The following is an 18,430-nucleotide window of genomic DNA, read 5'->3' on the forward strand; positions in this document are numbered from 1 at the left end:
AATTCAATCGTTTTTATTGCATTAAATTCTCAACCGTCTTTATAGGCAGCGCACGTGAGAGAGCCCAATTTATCCTGGAACTCACGTGCTTCGACCACCCTGCACCGGACCAACCGAACCTTCCACCCCCTTCCAATCTAGACCTCGATTCCTTCCGCTCGTCCGCTTACTTTCATCAAATAAAGCGGCCTACAGAGCAATCGAAGGAGAGCGACATGTCCTTCGCCCTCGCCCTCCCCGGTACTACCACCCGCATCCCCCTCTCCTTTTCCGCCTTCACAGCAGCGAGAAGCAGAAGAAGAAGAAGGGATCTCTTCTCCTCTTCTTCCACCACAACCTTCGCCATGTCCTCCAATCCCATCACTCCCTCGCCCCCCCAACTCCAGCACCAACACCAACACCAACAGGAGTCATCGTCATCGTCGTCGTCGTCTGCTGCTGCTGCTGTAGATGCGGCGACGCGTTACCACAACAGGACGAAGCACTCGCTGACGGGGGGCTACGCCCAGGGCCCGCGCGGCCTGGACTGGGCCAATCAGCCAAACCCCTTCCTCCGCTTCCTCTCCTCCCCTCTCCTCCCCCTTCTCCACTCTCCCCCTGAACCTCACGACGACTCCCCTCTCTACCACTCTGTCTTCTCCTCCTCCCTTCCTCCGCCGCAGCCCTTTTCCCACGCCTCCATCTCCCGCCTCCTCTACGACTCCCTCTCCCTCTCCGCCTGGAAGTCCACCGGCCTCTCCACCTGGTCCCTCCGCGTCAACCCGTCCAGCGGCAACCTTCACCCCACCGAGTCCCACCTCCTTTCCCCACCTCTTCCCCTCTCGCAACAACAACCCTCCTCTCCTCCTCCTTTCTCTTCCTCTTCTTTCTTGGCCCATTACTCACCCAAGGACCACTCCCTCGAGCTCCGCGCCTCGATATCCCCGCCGGACCTCCCCCTCCACCGATCTCTGCTCCTCGCCTTCTCCTCCATCCTCTGGCGGGAGGCCTGGAAGTACGGCGAGCGTGCCTTTCGATACTGCAACCATGACGTCGGCCACGCCCTCGCCGCCACCGCCGTCTCTGCCGCTACTCTCGGCTGGGACGTCTGCCTCCTCGATGGCCTTGGCCACGACGACCTCCATCGCCTCCTCGGCCTCGACCGCTCCAATCCCCCGTCCCCCGACAGGCTCCCCGACCGCCCTGTCCGTGGTCGCCTCCCATGGGTCGAGTCTCAGCACCCCGACTGCGCCCTCTTGATCTTCCCCTTCGGCGAGACTCCACCCTCGGTCGATTATGCCGAGCTTGCCTTGGCGTTATCCCGCTTACCGGCGATGGAGTGGCTCGGCAAACCCAATTCCCTCAGCAAGGACCATGTCTGTTGGGACGTGATCTACAAGACGGCCGAGGCCGTCAAGAAACCGCCGACGTACGGTGAGGGGTTCTCTGTGAATCCATTCCATAGGAGCCCGCTTATATCACCTGATCTCTACAAGGATATGACGGTCCGGCAGGTGGTCAGGAAGCGGCGTAGTGCTGTCGACATGGATGGCGTGCATGTGCTGGAGAAGGATACCTTCTACCAGATCTTGCTTCATTGCCTTCCTTCCGGTGAATTGGGGCTCGGAGAGAAGCAGGGGAAGCAATTCACGTTGCCGTTCAGAGTCCTGACATGGGACGCAGAGGTGCACGCAGCACTGTTTGTTCATAGGGTCCGGGACTTGCCAAAGGGGTTGTACTTCTTGGTGCGGAACGAGGAACATCTTGACCGTCTAAAGAGCGCAATGAGGTCAGAGTTCGAGTGGGAGAGGCCGGAAGGTTGCCCTGCTGCGCTTCCTCTCTATAGGCTTGCTCGAGGAGACTGTCGGGAGCTTGCCAAACAACTTTCGTGCCATCAGGTATGGTGAAACTAATTATTCTTTGTTTAATTGCCATAATTTTCTCCACCTCCATCCTATTAGCTTAGGTATGGAACAATATCGTCTTGTCCCATGCTTGATGTTCAGGAAATGAAATGGATCCATTTTTCAAAACTATTGTGATTAAGGAATTAATGGAACTTTTCAGAGCTCGTTGTACCTTTAACCTTTGTTTAAAATGTAGGACATTGCCTCAGATGGGTGTTTTAGCCTAGGCATGGTTGCTCGTTTTGAGCCAGTTCTGCGTGAAAAGGGTGCATGGATGTATCCTCGTCTGTTCTGGGAGACTGGAGTTCTTGGTCAAGTACTATACCTGGAAGCACATGCAGTTGGGATATCGGCTACTGGAATTGGTTGCTACTTTGATGATGATGGTATGTGCTTGTTACATTTATATGATACAGTTCTTGTTCAGTATTTGACTATTGTGGATTCTCTGATGTTAAACCTTGTGTTGCAATTATTTGTGGTTAACCCAAGGCACATATTTTATTTTATGGATTCTAGCAGACAAATTAAGGTGATAGAAGAAGATATTTTTGGGAGCAGAAACAAAAATGAGATGTTGGAAAAGACTATATCTAGTTTAGTCATGGTATACCTTTGACCAAGATTCCCTGGGGCTTTTGTTTCTAAAATTTTATGTGGAAGTTATCTATCTATGACTACTCAGTATTAGTCATTTAGAGTTCTAGAACCATTAATCTATAGGTCAAATCTAGTTACACAATGTCCCGTGTCATATGTAACACTTTTTTTTCGTGTCATGCATATGATTATGGAGTTCATGCACCAAACTTAAGGGACGGTCCTATGGATGATATTGGTAGGAAAATGACAGTGAGAACTTAAGGTGATAAAATTTGAGAAGAAATTCAAACTAAAAACTCTTATAGAGATCATGAAGCAAAAATGTAATTTTGATTAAGCAAACTTATGCTATCTTTCTCATATTTTTGACATTATGAGTTCTTTTTATTCTGGCGAGAAGATTTACATTATGACCAGAGAAAGCATTGCCTTCTTTATTCCCATACTGGTATCATTTTGCAATGCAGCTGCACTAATGGGCTAGTACCCCATGTAGCAGGCTGGACTAACCCCACCTGCATCTAAAGTCCGGGCGGGTCAACAGTCCTTTGTTAGGATTTGAGTAGAGAAATGGTTCGAAAAACCCATCCTGGCAAGAAATTTGAGTCCCAACACAATTTGAAGGAGAAAGTCTTAAAGAAATAATGATGAATGAAGAAGAAGCAAGCTCTAGTGGACCAAAGGCAAGGAGAAGAAATGGAATACAGGTACATTTGTAGAGAAAAGAATGCCTTATTATAAATTTAGACAAAATACCCATACAACAATGGGACGAAGAGTTAGAAGATTGGGGACAAATGTTAACCTTATCATTCTTACAATTAGAAGATGATTCGTTATTAAGAGACTTTATTTATAGCTCTTTAAGAGGATCATTAAAAGACATATTTCAAGCATATAATGGAAATAAGCATATATCTTACTTAGACGTTGGATATAATTCAGAACAATCATAGCAATAGGAGAATAGGTAGTAGGAGATATTGACAAAACAATGGCAAAGTATATAAGATACTTCGAAAAAAAAAGATGTTGCAATCCAAGTGCTCTAGGAGAATATTCAAAAGCTTACCGAAGTTATTTAAGTCAATCAGGAGAAACATCCAATCCATACTACATAGGAAAATATATAACTGGAATTGAAGGTAACTTAGGAGGAGGATTACAAAGAGAATAGGCTGAACCAGTGAAGTCATCGGGTGCTCGCTTGGTGCCTAGGCGAGGTCAGGTGAGGCTTGAGCACCCGATAAGTGAGCTGGGCAGGCAACTTCAACCGAGCACCTTAGCCTAGGCGTTGGGCGGGCCAGGCACCCACCTGATTAAAATCAGGTTGGGTCGAGCCCGAGTCAAATAAATTTGAATCTTTGGTTCGGTTAAACCAGATGAGAATAATCTCATCCCTACCACTCCCCACGTATTTGTGTCGTAATCGTGACGACGGCGAAATAGTCTCTTTCTCTAGCGATTGCTCCTCGGCAAGCAACGATTATCTTCCTCTCTATCGGCGAATGATAGTAGCAGCGACAATGTCTTTCTTTGGCGAGCTCTTGTCGCTGCGACTTTTTTCTCGATTTGAGCGATGGCTGTTGTACCTTCCTCTCCATCGACGAATGATGGCAGCGACAACGACGTCTTCTGCTCCCGGTATATACCTCTCTTTCTCCTCTTCCTCCACCATCGCACACAACCTTCTCCCTCCCTCCTTCGTCTTCCCCCCTTTCATTGCAAACCCCTTGGCACTATCCTCCCCCTCCCTCCTCCTCCTAGCACCCCTAATCCCTCGTCTCTCTTCCCTCCTTCGTCGCAGCTTCCCTTATTTTATCTTAGAATGATTTCTTATATGAATGTTGCTGATCTACGCCTACTTCTACTCTCTCTAATTACTCCTAGTTCAAATAATTCCTTGATTTGTATATTAAATTCTTTCACGTCTAAAGGATTTATATTTAAGGTTATTATGGTAATGTTTGGATTTATTATATCTATTTTAGCCTTTATATTATTTTTCTCCTAATTAATCGCAAGATTTATTCCTATTGTCCTATCTCTTCTATCCTTTTCTATTATTTCTATTATCGTGTCTTATCTTTCTTCTATTTTGCCACTATATTTGTTGTTATTGGGAATAAAGTTACTGTTCATTTGCTTATGTATAGGCCTCTTATTGATTGTATAAAATTTATTCCTAATATTAATAATACTGCTTTAGGTATTTCTACAACTAATGTTCTTGGAAAATAGAATATTGTATTTTATATTTGTATTAATATATTAGTTATAAAAATATTCGTAATCATATTGTGTATTGTCACATGTTACCATTTTACTTGTGTTATCTAATTTATGAGATATTCTTTAGGTACTAGATGTTTTTGTATCATGCATAATCCGATTCCTCAGTCTAAAATATAATAGTGGTTATGAATATACAATTTTTTGTGCTTACATTATTAATTGCCTTTATGCTATTTCTATATAATTTCTTCGATTTATTAATTCTAAAAGGTTTATTTCCTCTAGATCTTCTGATGTAGGATGAGTAGCAATGAATTTCTTTTTGATGATAGAGAGATAAAAAGAGAAAAAAATATAATAACTGAAAGATAATAGAAAAAAACATGGATAATTATTAGGCTCGTTTTGGCTCAAGGAGTGAACTTTGAGGATGAAGGCCCTGCACCTTCGAACATCTCACAGTCAGATAATAGAATCATTCAATTGGAAAACAAATATAGTCTCGCGCCACTCACACATAATGTGGGAAAGAACTCAATTTATTGATTTATCTCTAATTGATGCATTACAATGTTCTAGCCCCTTTCTATAGGTTCAAGTATAAAGATCAAAAGAAAATTATAGAAATAAGAAAAATTATAATTATATCAAATCAAATATATGATATGTTTCTTCCTTCGAAGAGGATAATATCCTTGACTTGATTTGAGCGATAATCTTTCTTTTTTGATGATATTATTGATTGATAGACTTTCATCTTTGTAAAGATGAATATTTAAGAACTCCAATCAAGATTCGTAATCTTCAATCAATATTGAATTTGATTTCTTCCACTCTTTCTATATTTGTTTTCTTTTTTTTCGCCTTGAGTAGATGTTACCATGTGGCAACTTGTGATAAATGCAAAATATCTCAAAACTAATAAAATTTATTTAAATAACATATAAACTAAATTGTTCTTGCATCATACACTTTCGTTGTGTAGGAACTCGACTCGAGTTCATATAATCGAGATTTAGATCAGCCTTGATGATAGAACATATTGGCTAAACCAAAAGCTTTGATGCCATTATGATGTAGGACAAGTGGCAATGGATTTCTTTATGATGATAGAGAGAGAAAAAAGGAGAAAAAAAAGATATAATAACTGAAAGATAATAGAAAAAACTTGGATAACTATCAGACTCGCTCTGGCTTAAGGAGCGAACTCCCAGGACGAGGGCCTTACACCTCCATACATCTCGCATGTGGACAATGGAACCATTCCATTAGAATTTGATTTCTATCAATAATGAATTTGATTTCTTCCACTTTTTCTATATTTGTTTTATTTTTCTTCGTCTTGAGGCGATGTTGCCATGTGGCAACTTATGACAGATGCAAAATATCTCAAAACTAATAAAATTTATTCAAATAACATATAAACTAAATTGTTCCTGCATCATCTTCTATATCTTCTATTTCTTCTACTTTATATATGTTAGAATTATCTGAATCAGGATCTATTTCTTGCCTTAACTGCTGAAGTTCTACATATTTTAGAGGGATTTTTAGTTATGGGCAATTTGGTTTTATATGGCCTTCTTCTCCACATAAGTAGCAATTACTTTTCTTTTCATATTTTCTTCTATACAGATGTCACCCAGGTTACAATGTTTGTTTCTTGATCTTCTATAATATTTCTTCTTAAGTAACCTTTTTCCTACTAGTTTTACTCAATCTATAATTCTTGTATTCTGTATATGGTCTTCTCCTTTGCATTGGTTTTTCACACTCGAATTCATATGGTTCATGGTATGCAAACTTTTTACATATTCCTAATCCTCTATTTCTGAATAAAGTTTGTCCCTCCTTCAATAATCTTACTTCCTCGCATACTTGTGCTAATTGACAAATTTTATAGCTTGTCCTATGCTAAATACTTCTGAAATTTGTGTGTTTAGCCTGGTCTCTTTGTAATCTTCCTTGCCTACTTGTGCATAAGTTAATTGGCAAATTTTATAGCTTATCCTATGCTAAATAGTCAGGGTTTTTAATATCGGACGGTACATACCGGTCCGTCAGCAGACTGACATGTGAACCGCCTGCTACCAGGTGGTATCTAGTTTTTGGTCTCGTATCGGGCGATAACAGTCGAAATTTTGACCATTGCTGACTTGTACCGAGCGATAATATAGATTTCAGCTTTTGATATTGATTGCTAGAATTTCTTGTTAAACCAAGAATTTTTGGTAGCAATTTGACATAGAACAAGTGTTGATGGAGTCTCGAAGAGGATTACTGCAACTCATTGAATTGAAATGAAAGCATAAAGCTGCTGAAATTCTAGAAACAGTACATAAAATTGTCTTAACAATGATTTCAGGAAGATAATATGATGCAAGTCATTGTCCGATACTTCAGATTTATAAATTTAAATATCATTTTCAGCTAAAACATGCAGGAATTATTGCAAGATAACTAAAAAAAAATCAGTTTATGATAGGATGAACCATAGATTTCAGCTTTTGATGTTGAGTCATTAGTTAACTCTTTTCTAATGACTCCATTTTTTATAAATTTAAATATCATTTTCAGCTGAAACATGCAACTCTTTTTTTTTTTTCTATTTTCAAGTATTTTTGGAAGGATTTATCCCTATTTTAGGCGTATCGCTCGGTATGTCAGTACCATGCCGTACCGAGCAATTCTCAGAACATCGGTATGGTACGAGATTAAAAACTTTGCTAAATACTCCTGAAAGTTTTGTGTGTTTAGCCCAGTCTCTTTGTAATCTTCCTCCTAGTTTAGATGCTTCACATAACTTAGATAACTTAGGTAAGCTTTTGAATATTCTTCTAGAGTACTTAGATTGCAACATCTTATTTTTTATAGATATCCTACATACTATGCCCTTGTTTTTTTGATATCTCTTGTTACCCATTCTCCTATTGCTATGGCTTTTGCAAATTGTATCCGCAGTTGTATATTCCTTTTTTCAACAACTTTTAGATAGGATATATGCTTACTTGCATTATATGCTTGAAATATGTCTCTTAATGATCCTCTTACAATGCTATAATGAATCGTCTAGTTCTAATGATGAGGTTAACCTTTGTCCCCAATCGTCTAACTCTTCCTCCCATTGTTGTATGGGTATTTTGTCTAAATTTATACTAGGGGCATTCTTTCCTCATCAAATGTACCTATATTCTATTTCTTCTCCTTGCCTTGGTTCTTGTGTTACTTAACTAGAGCTTGCTTCTCCTTCATTCATCACTATTTCTTTAAGACTTCCTCTAGTCCCAAATTCAAGTTAACAACATCCTTTTTCTCAGACTCCTCTATTCTTTGTGTTTCTTTTTCTAAACTTAAGCTTTGAAAGTTTTCTTCTATATTTTCTTTGTCTAAAATGTCTAAACGAACTTCTACTAGTAAGGTTTCTTCTAGCAAAGTATCAAAATCTTTTTTAGGTACATTAACTTCAAAATCTCTTTCATTTTCTTCTTCTATAATTGTATTGATTTTTGTTGTCCTAAATACATTTTTGTATGGTCACTTGTTTAGTTGCCTTTTTTGTAAATTATGAATTTTTTACAATATTCTAATTACTCTATCTATATCTTCCCCTTTGATTTGTTCGATTATTTATTTTATTTCTTCTTTACCTTTTTTGTTTTTATAGATTACATCATATAGCGGTATGTATACTAGACTATTTCCTTTATGTTTCTTAGGTCTCTTTTTATATCTGTACAAATTTTCCAGTTGTTTTATACCAAATTTTATCTGGTTACTATGTTATATACTCTTGAAGTTTTTGTGTAACACCCTGATTAGTCCCACATCGAAAGTGAAAAATTCTAAGATTAACTTATAAGGGTCTGATGAGTGTATTACTATCAACTTCAGTGTAAGCATTTTGGCCAGTGGTTTGGGCAAACAAAGTTAATAGGCCAGTTAGCCCAATAGACTTGGGTCGTGACATTTGGCATTAAAGCCAATCTAGTTATTAGGGCATGGTGAGGGGCTCGAGTAGGAAAGGGCTACCCGTGAATAGAGTTAGAAGAGGATTCGTCATGACGTGGAACCATCACTAGGCGACGGCTCCCATGCACCATGCTAGGGTTTGATTTGGGCTATGCTGGGCCTTTACGAGGACGTCAAGCCTTTCGATTAGTCTTATATCGAAAGTGGGCAAGAATAAGATTGACTTATAAAAGTTTGATGAGTGTACTGCTATCAATATCAGCCTAAGCATTGTGACCAGTGGTTTGGGCCAAATGAACTTGATAGGCCAGAACCCATCAAACTCAGGTCGTAACATTTTGTGTTCTCAACCCATTTTCTTTGTAATCTTCCTTGTAAGTTACCTTCGATTCCCGTTGTATATTTTCCACTGTAGTATGGATTGGGTGCTTTTCTCCTGACTTTGATAACTTAGGTAAGCTATTATTTGTTCCAAATGTATTATACCCTAAACCCTTAATCTTTGTTCTTGCGCCACAAGAAGTAATTTCCTGTAGCCAGGGAATTTGGGGAATTTGTACATTGACCCCATAAGGCTTTTATTGACATTGACCCCTTGATTATGGTGTTGGGGTTGAAGACACTCCCTATCTCTCAATCACATCATTCCACTACCTTCTTTCAATTTGAAGGTCAAATAGTTGTTAGTTGAGCATGCCTGACAGATTTCCATGAAATGATTGTAGCCGCCCATTGGGCAACTTGAAAACCTATAAGCCTTAATATATGGAAAGATGTTTGCAAACATGTTTGACATTATGATGTCTACCAATGGGCAAGTATGAGTGGCCGACTTCATTTAAGGTCTCCTGAAGGTTTCAGACAAGTTGGTGATTGCAGTTGTAACAAAAGGTTTGACGGAACATGCTCACTCTATTCCTCATTTGCATCCTTACAGTGCAAGACAAGTCATAAAGTTTTTTAATTGGCATATAATAAAGCTACATGTCATGCCATTGTCTGCAATCACCACATGGTATTTATTTCTATCTTCTGAAGATAATTCTGTTTTTATAAGGAACTAAGTTTATGAGAACAAACATGACACACTTAGCTTGATTGGTAGTTTGAGGTTCTAAATCGTGAATTTGAGACCAACTTGCACTTTTAAGTGGGAGAGAAGCCTGACACATTGTTGGGATTCTTACTTAGGGTGAAGCGGTTTTACAACACATTATCATTCGAAGGGGCAATTGCAAACTTCTTTACTTGTTTATGCTCTTAGTACAACGACAATAAACATGCTAGATGTAAAATTACTAAGTATGATAAGTGGCTAAACACATTTAAGTGACAATCAATAGCAACAAACAATGGTGAAGTAAATTAATGACTGAAACACCACGAGGACCGGCAGTTTGCAGTTACAGACATGATTTTGGCCACTGTCTTATCAATGAGATCTATGAGCTATGACATGGCTTGTCATTTTATGGACCCATTTGACCATTTGGATGTGGGAATGTTTTGGGCCTCTTGCACACCGTCTAATTCTTCCCCTCAGTGCACATATTTATGACATAATTCATGTATCACAGTTCAAGTCATATCAGGATGAGCTTGAGATGCTGATGCTTCCTTCATTGCTTTTGGCTATGTGTAGGTATAGTTTTTCAAATTGTGATTATTGATCAGTCAGGGATATGAAAGATGAACAAAATGTTTTATGATAATTCTAATCTCAGTGCATTTTTTACCATAAAAAGTGAAGAAATTGTAAATAACATGTGATTCTTTCATATGAATAAAAAGTTAAAACATAAATATTAGTTCCCTGTTTGGCGGAAAGCATTCGAATTGATCATCTAGGTATATTTAGCAAGCCTCTAGGCCTTTAGTAACTGACTTATTTAGAGATCGACACAACATGGTCATTTGTCTGGTTGTTATTCTTATCCATAGAGTTCTAGTTATTACCGGTATTGGTCAGTTTACCTTCTTCAGCATAAGGGCAGAAACAAATTAGTATCACAAGGTATTTAGAATACCCTTTCTGTTCATTCTTTGGGACTACCTTATATGTTTTGCATCAGGATAAGCATAGTTCTGCACCTGCACCAATTACTTTGCTACTAGTGTGCGACAAAAGAAGCTTGTGTGTATAAAATGTGTAATCATCACATGTTGTGAAAATCTTATATAAACATCTGTACTTCCTCGAGCTAAGAGATAGTCACCATTCCCACATGAAAACATGATCCCGCACCCTTTCCTCGTTTAGCTATCCTGACCTTCGTCTTATAAGCTCTACTTCAGTAGCTTCTTGCCAGAGAGCCAATTGTAGCTGAGCTTGTAGGCAGTCATCAACATAGTAGGGATTCTGAATGGTTAACAGAGTAGTTCTCTCCTCTACGTTGATAACTACTCATGCATTATGAGAATATATAATTGATAAATATATTCCATTAGAGAGCAATTGCTTCTTGTTTGTGTTGAAAGAATAGATGCATGTCCAAAGTTTATAAAATCGCAAGTTGGAATAACTGCCATTAAATCTTGATATATTATTTTGCAGTTCATGAGGTTCTTGGTCTGCAAGGGTTGGAGTTCCAGAGCCTTTACCACTTCACCATTGGAAGCCCTGTGCTGGATAAACGAATTTTGAGTCTGCCAGCGTATCCAGGCCCTGGAATTGATGCATAGTCTACTTCAATGAGGATCAGCAATTCACGGAGGAGTACTGGGAAAATTAAGTCTTGCTTCCAAATATCCTCCTGTTCAGCAATAAGTAGCACTTGATGGGTCACAGACATCTGTTGTTGTTTCCATTCTCTATGCAAGGGTTTTATAAAATATGAAAAGAGGATTCCTGTTTGTGGTAACCGGACAGTGGCATTTTGAGTTAGAAGTTTTAAGCACACACACCTGTAAATTGTGAACCTGTCGATAGATTTTGCTGCCGCGTAAATAAACAAGTGCGGTGGCAGCACATTCTTCCAGATGTGTGAGGAACTGATAAGAGAGTAGTGATTGAGATGTGGCACAAATGGTTATAGTTATACAAAGATGTTAAATTATCTGGCAAACAAACAAGTGCACTGGAAATCCTTGAGCTTCTTTATATATATATATATGCCATACCCCAGATTTGCTGCTGTGCTCCAAAGTTGCAGTGCAGAATTTGATGAGAGGGCAGAATTTGCAGAATTTGCAGTTTGTATGCGCATGCAATACAACTATGATTGAGATGTTTGATGTTGAAGAACCTCTTGTTGCAACCTCTCTTTTTTACCTTGAAAAGTGATCATTAATCTCTATTCCAGGGCCAGTTGTTGCAACCATCCTTTTATCTTGTACACGAGAGGCAGTGTAATCTAATCTCTGTATTGCACAAGTTTTGCACTCCCATGGCGTTTATTTTTATGTAGATGATTCTCTTTCATGATATCCGAAGACGAGTTGTCTTTAACCAATCTTGTGACTGCACATAGGATGGATATATTCTACGGGACGGACTAATGGGATTAACACACCGTTGTGATAAGTGTGTCTCATTCTGTGTCCTTGGGGAACTCAGAATCATCACCAAATCAGAGAGTGAGAGAATTGAGTTTGGTTTGACATGGTCGAGATGACGGATCTAAGACCAACAAGCCAGATTAAATATGACCATTATTGTTCTATACTAATAATAACACGAAAGCTTTTTCTTTTAGGATGGCCTAAGTTAAATCATCTACAATATCTCCTGATGTGACCATATTAACGTGGCTTCCTTTAAGGACGATCGGATGTCTTTATTGCTCGAGTTCCGAGTTAGAGAAAGCTGAGTGATGAAGTCAGACCTTAACTAAAGGATTTCTCCTGATTTTTTATTGTAACATTTAGAATTTTTCTTATTTTGATTATCTAAGTCAGCTAATTATTTGATTAATCTCTATGCAAGTTTGGATGATTAAAGCTTAGACATTATTTTTACACCTTAAATATTGATTTAATAGTAAAGGTGAAACTAGTTTAACCGATATAAATTTTGATAGTTTATTAGAAGAAGATCATGAGCTTAAAAAGAAATAGATCATCATCATCATCATAAAATATTTTACTTACTTAAATCATTAGCTTTATTTATTATGTCTCACGTGATTTGAAAAACTAAAAGATATTTCATGTTCGGAACTCGATGCTATCATAGCATGATATCCTCTTTTTTCTTCACACACTCGTGAAGATGTGTAAACACGCATGCATACGCATATACCAAGATATAGTATGCCTAGACTGGTCGGTACCGATTTCGAGTAAGGATGTGAAGACACTTCAACCACCTTTGCCAACATGATGGTCACCATGACATCCTCATCACAGGTGCCATGCCATAGGCACCATTCCATCTCATATCTAAACAACATCTTCCTCTAATAAATGTCAAGTTAAGAGTCCTAAATTTTGGTCATGTTATTTATGTTCAAACTACCACTAGATAGATAGATGGAGGTTCTTGTAGGCATTCAAGTTAGAGGAATTTCCGAATGTCATTGGTAATATGATGAATTATTGTCTAAAATCCAATAGCAACTACTAATAGAGCTGACTATTGGAGATATCTTTTAAAACTCAAATTTTAATAAAAAAATATTTTTGATAGTTATAGTATCTATGATCAATTAATTTTCTGAAAGTAAACAACCTCAATTAAAATCATTGTAGATGAATAAAATATTCCTCCTCTTTTATTTTCTTCATCGGTTCGAATATATCAATGACATATGAAATATTTTGGGAGTATATCAATGATATATAAAATATTTTAGAAGTATAAGAAGCATTTCGAAACATATCAAATAACAATACGAAACAAAAGCTCAAACATCGCATTTGATATTGCATACATTTCATTCTTATCCAAAGCACATATAGAAGCATATAACCAAAGCTTTAGATATAATATCAAATACATAGTGAAGTGGGTTCATAACATAATATGGTATATCCATTTATGAATGACCATCAAATATAATCTAGAGCATCGTGGGCTCTAAACACATACCCTTTACCATTTCTGGTAAAGGTCTAAATAATATCTTTACTATTTCTAGCAATGTGCCTATATGAAACATTACGATACAAATATGAAATTTACATAACAGATTCAGGTATACAAATACTTCTAGGACAAGAGTATACATGAATTCGAAGCAATAATGTAAAGCTCAACTGAAGTAAGGATCTTAGCAGAAATCAATTTCCAAAGAGATGAAACAAGAATAGGTGAAATCGATCAAAGCTCGATTCTGATAGAATTTGAGAGGCACATTGCATAAATTATTTGGATAATCAATTATGCTCTAATTTATATAAAATAGGCTTCTATCAATCTAGTTTTAGATCAATCATGTTTTATATGCCAATATGGAGTTATAAATAATTTAATAACCAAAGGTCAAAGAATATTATCTCTGTTTTATAGAATTCATAGAGTTGATTAAAATAAATACTTCAATAGGCATTTATACTCCAAATCATTCAAATCAGATATGCATAAAAAGATTTATGAGTCTAGTTTTTGATAAATCATACTTTACATGAATCTAAGTTCACATTAGAAAGTTACAAGTAGTTTAATAACAAAAGGTCAGAAATTATAATCCCTATTTTATAGAATTGTAAGATTAATTGAAATAGAAGTCTGAGTAGGCATTAAAACTCCAAGCATATATTGATATGGTAGAAAGGGCCTTAGATATGTTTCGATACAAAAAGGAAAAAGTGATTGTTTATGCTTCTAGATAACTAAAAAATTATAAAATGAATTATCCAACTCATGATTTGGAATTGACATCAATTATTTTACTTAAAAGATTTGGAGGCATTACTTGTATAGGCGGATATTTGAAGTCTTTACTAATCACAAGAGTTTTAAGTATATTTTTACTCATAAAGAGTTAAATATGAGGTAATGAGATAGATAGAACTTCTAGAGGATTATGATTGTATTATTTATTATCACCCAAGGTAAAGCTTATGTTGTAGCTGATGCACTTAACAGAAAATCTATAAGTTTTATGGCTAGACAGGTTATGAAACAATAGAAGTTATTAGAAAAAAAATTTAATTTGAATATTATGAAAAAAGGGTACAACTCAATAATGTTGATAGCCTCAATCCAGGTGCAATTTTGATCTCAACTTTTTATCGAATGAGGTATGACAAATTTAGAGGACTACAATTTTCTTTTGAGAGGAGAGTGTAATATCCCTCACTTTTAAAATTTTTGTAAGGGTTTGTTTGCAATGTAGAGACCTAAATATAAACATTAAAAATTAGATATAATTTGTGAAAGATTCATATTAAGTTAAAAAAATGGTGGACATGTGTCACTAGCTAACCTAAGATTGGTGCCACCTATGTTTATTCTAAGAATGACACATAGACTTCTTTCATACATGCTTGTCACCTTGCAACCCTTATGTTAGCTAAACCCAAGTAATTAGATGAGAGATTAAAGGAAAACTTAACAAAGGAGGGATACGTGCTGCAACCAGTATAGGTTTGAGAGGAGAAGGGAAGAGGAATTAAAGAAGAAGCTTTGCTTTGCTTGAGGTTTTGCATCAATTCTCCACATTTGGAAATCAAACTTTTCTAAGACAAGTGTTCTAACCCCATCACACAGTAATCCTAATCTATGTTTTTATTTTAATTTTACATAATTTGAAAGATTTCAGCTTAGCACTAGACATTTCTTTCGTTTTGATACAAAGCCACGAATCTATAATTTTTCGGTAATTTGACCTCTATGTATTTTTTTGGACTTAACGTTTAGCACCAAACTCTAATTTGGGCAAAACCTAATCCATTTGAAAGTAGACTCAAAGATCTTTATTTTGACACCTAGATTGAATGATTCTTCCACTACTTATGTGATGTCACCCTTAGATTTCCTTATAATGGTATCAAATGTAGGTTCTTCGTACGAAAGATTAGTTTTGAATTACGTGTATTATGTTTTAGAAATACTTTTGACGTCAAAATTATTGACGCAAAAGGCGAGAGAGGGCAGCAACTATTGCTACCCTCATAGATTAGCCCATGACTGCTTGCAACCTTGGTCGAGGCCTGGCCACCTGCGGCCCGCAGCATGTGGGTTATAGGTAGGTAGACGCGGGGGCAACGATGCTTGCGGGTGCTTCCCCCATGGGCAGAGGTGCCCACGAGCATAAGCAGTCGTGGGGGCAGCGTTTCTTACAAGTGCTGCACTCGCAAGGGCGGCGCTGCCCATGGGCAAGGGCGCGCCCGCGGGTAGAAGGTCGCCACCGGTAAGGTGGCGATGACCGCAACATAGTAGGAAGGAGAGGATTAGGATTTTTATGAAAATGATAGATTTGCCCCTCGAAATTTTGAAAATTCTAACTTCTGTCTTTTCTATCCAAATTATAAAAATACCCCTCATAATTTAGAAAATTTCTTGTATATCTCTAATTTCAGAAAAATACTAGTTAATTAAAAGATTTAATTAATTATTTTATTAATCTAGTAATCTTATATTATGATATGTATATGTGATGTATGATGTGGACAGATGATCATGGACCGTGTGATGTGTATAAACATGTGATGTAATTATTATTATTGGGGCCTACGAGCCTCCAATTTTATTCTCGTTTATTGTTAGGCCTATGTACCTATGATTAAGTTATAATCATCCGAGAAGGCGTAGTAGGAACGTGAAAGTGATAGCGGGACCCACGAGACTATGACGGACGATCATGACACATGAAGATGCATCGAGATGCCGACAGAATCAACGAGGACGAGATGAACGATCACAAGATATGTAGATGCACCGTTACACACATAGATCTTGATGTAAGTGATTATGCCAACTAGCTCAGGCCTGATCACATTATGCTATGGTCCATAATCATCTAGTGTGATTGCTTATGTGATGTATGATTGCTTGTACGCCTACTATATATGTATATATATTTGCATGCGATATAGATATATATTAAATATGTATGTGTGTGATGCGTCATATTAGGAGACCAAATCAAAATCTTCTCTCTCGATAATATTAAGTCAGTAAGAATGTGACACATCATATTTCAATCTTTGTTTTATTAATCTTATTTGTCGGTTGAGTGGAGTAAGAAATTTATTATTTTTATTTTTAAAATTAAAAGTCCTTAGGTGGTTTAAGATTTTCATATAATTTCTCTTTATAATGTTAATTATCGAATCCTATCTAAGGTGGTGGCTAATTGTATGAAGCCTCTTTTGGACTCCTTCATTTCACGTGAACAGTCTATGTTTATTCCAAGAAAATATATCTATGATAATATTTTGATTGCTCAAGATATTTCCCATTTTATGGTTAATTCTAAGGGTAAAAACATTTATGATGACTCAGTGGAATTTTACTATTTTTATTTTGAATTTGGTTGATTTTTTAAAAACTTTATTTCCTAGATTAAAATATATATTTTCACACCTCTCGTTAATGGTTAGCCTTCTTATATAGGGTATCAAGCAAGGGAGCCCCATCTCCCCCTATTTATACTTGTTCTAGTTTTTATCATTTTTTCTTAAATATTCTAGAAGCATGATCACTCTTCTCTCCTTTAAAAGTAGTTGTGAAATCTATCATTTGATGAATGGAGATAATATCTATTTTTTTTTTGTTTTTGAGCTAACAAAAGATTTTGTCAAACTATCAAATAGATTTTTCAGTTGTACGAGGCTACGACCAATTTTAGAGTTAATATATCCAAGTCTAAGGTCTTTTATCCTAGAGGGGTGAGTAGAGAGACTGAGAGGGGTATTTATGAGATTTTTTAATTAACCAAGGTAAATTCCCTTTCAAATATTTGGGTACTTTGATTGCTCCTAGGAGGATTTCTAAAGCTAATGTCAATGCCCTTGTACAATCAGATGTTGATAGATTAGGACAATGATAGGGCTCTCTTCTATCTTAGGCAGTAGGATGGTCTTGATTAATTCAGGCATAAATATGATTCCCCTCCTTGAGTTTCACTTTGTTGCTTTCTTATTCTCTGAACATTATTGTACAATGTATTAAAAAATTTCTTTGGTCTTCTTTTAGTTGCTTGGGAGATGATGACTTTGCCTAAGAAACAGGGGGTCTTTGGGAATTAAAGACCTCCACTTGATGAAGATTGTATTGCAGGGCAAGAGGGTTATGCAGTATTTGAGTGGTTATTCAGATTGCTTACGGGCTTGTGTGGTGAGGGCAAATATAGTTCTATTGGTTTGTGGGATGAGTCTGTATTTGTCAACTATAGTTAGAGCAAAAGACTTTTTTTGAAAGCTTTTTTTTCGCTCTAAGTTTGTTTGGAGTCGAACTTTTGTTTGTGTTCTATGATCCTTGGTTATATTTGATACCTTTAACCTCCTACCAACTTTTGTTTGACCCTTCTGAGATAAGTTGTATTCCTGCTTTGGGAAGGGGTTGGTTGTGAGAATCTATTAGGTGAATTTATCTCTTCAATCATAGTAAAAGAAATCTTAAATCATTAATCAAAATAGTTAAAATTAATAATAATAATAAACTTATCAAACTCTTATAAGTTAATTTTAGTTTTATCTATCTTTACGTGGGATGATTAATCTAAGTGTTATAATTTATTTGGACTTTACATACTCGTCATAATACGGTAACAGTTTTGATTTCATCTATGAATAGTCATTTTCTATTTGAATCTCTCGTCATGTTCAATTAGTAGGTCATGTTCAATTAA

The 18,430-nt window shown here is 37.0% G+C and overlaps 1 protein-coding gene across 1 annotated transcript; it reads left to right on the forward strand.

Annotated features, from left to right (window-relative positions):
• Positions 1-136: 136 nt before the first annotated feature.
• On the forward strand, positions 137-11,819 carry LOC135586612 (uncharacterized). The gene is made up of 3 exons (XM_065104414.1): positions 137-1,877; positions 2,083-2,272; positions 11,248-11,819. Exons 1-3 carry the CDS (start codon positions 216-218, stop codon positions 11,373-11,375), a joined length of 1,980 nt encoding a protein of 659 aa, XP_064960486.1. The 5' UTR covers positions 137-215; the 3' UTR covers positions 11,376-11,819.
• Positions 11,820-18,430: the final 6,611 nt, after the last annotated feature.

The sequence above is a fragment of the Musa acuminata genome, chromosome BXJ2-4 (genome assembly GCF_036884655.1).
Source record: "Musa acuminata AAA Group cultivar baxijiao chromosome BXJ2-4, Cavendish_Baxijiao_AAA, whole genome shotgun sequence".
Taxonomy (NCBI): Eukaryota; Viridiplantae; Streptophyta; class Magnoliopsida; order Zingiberales; family Musaceae; genus Musa; species Musa acuminata.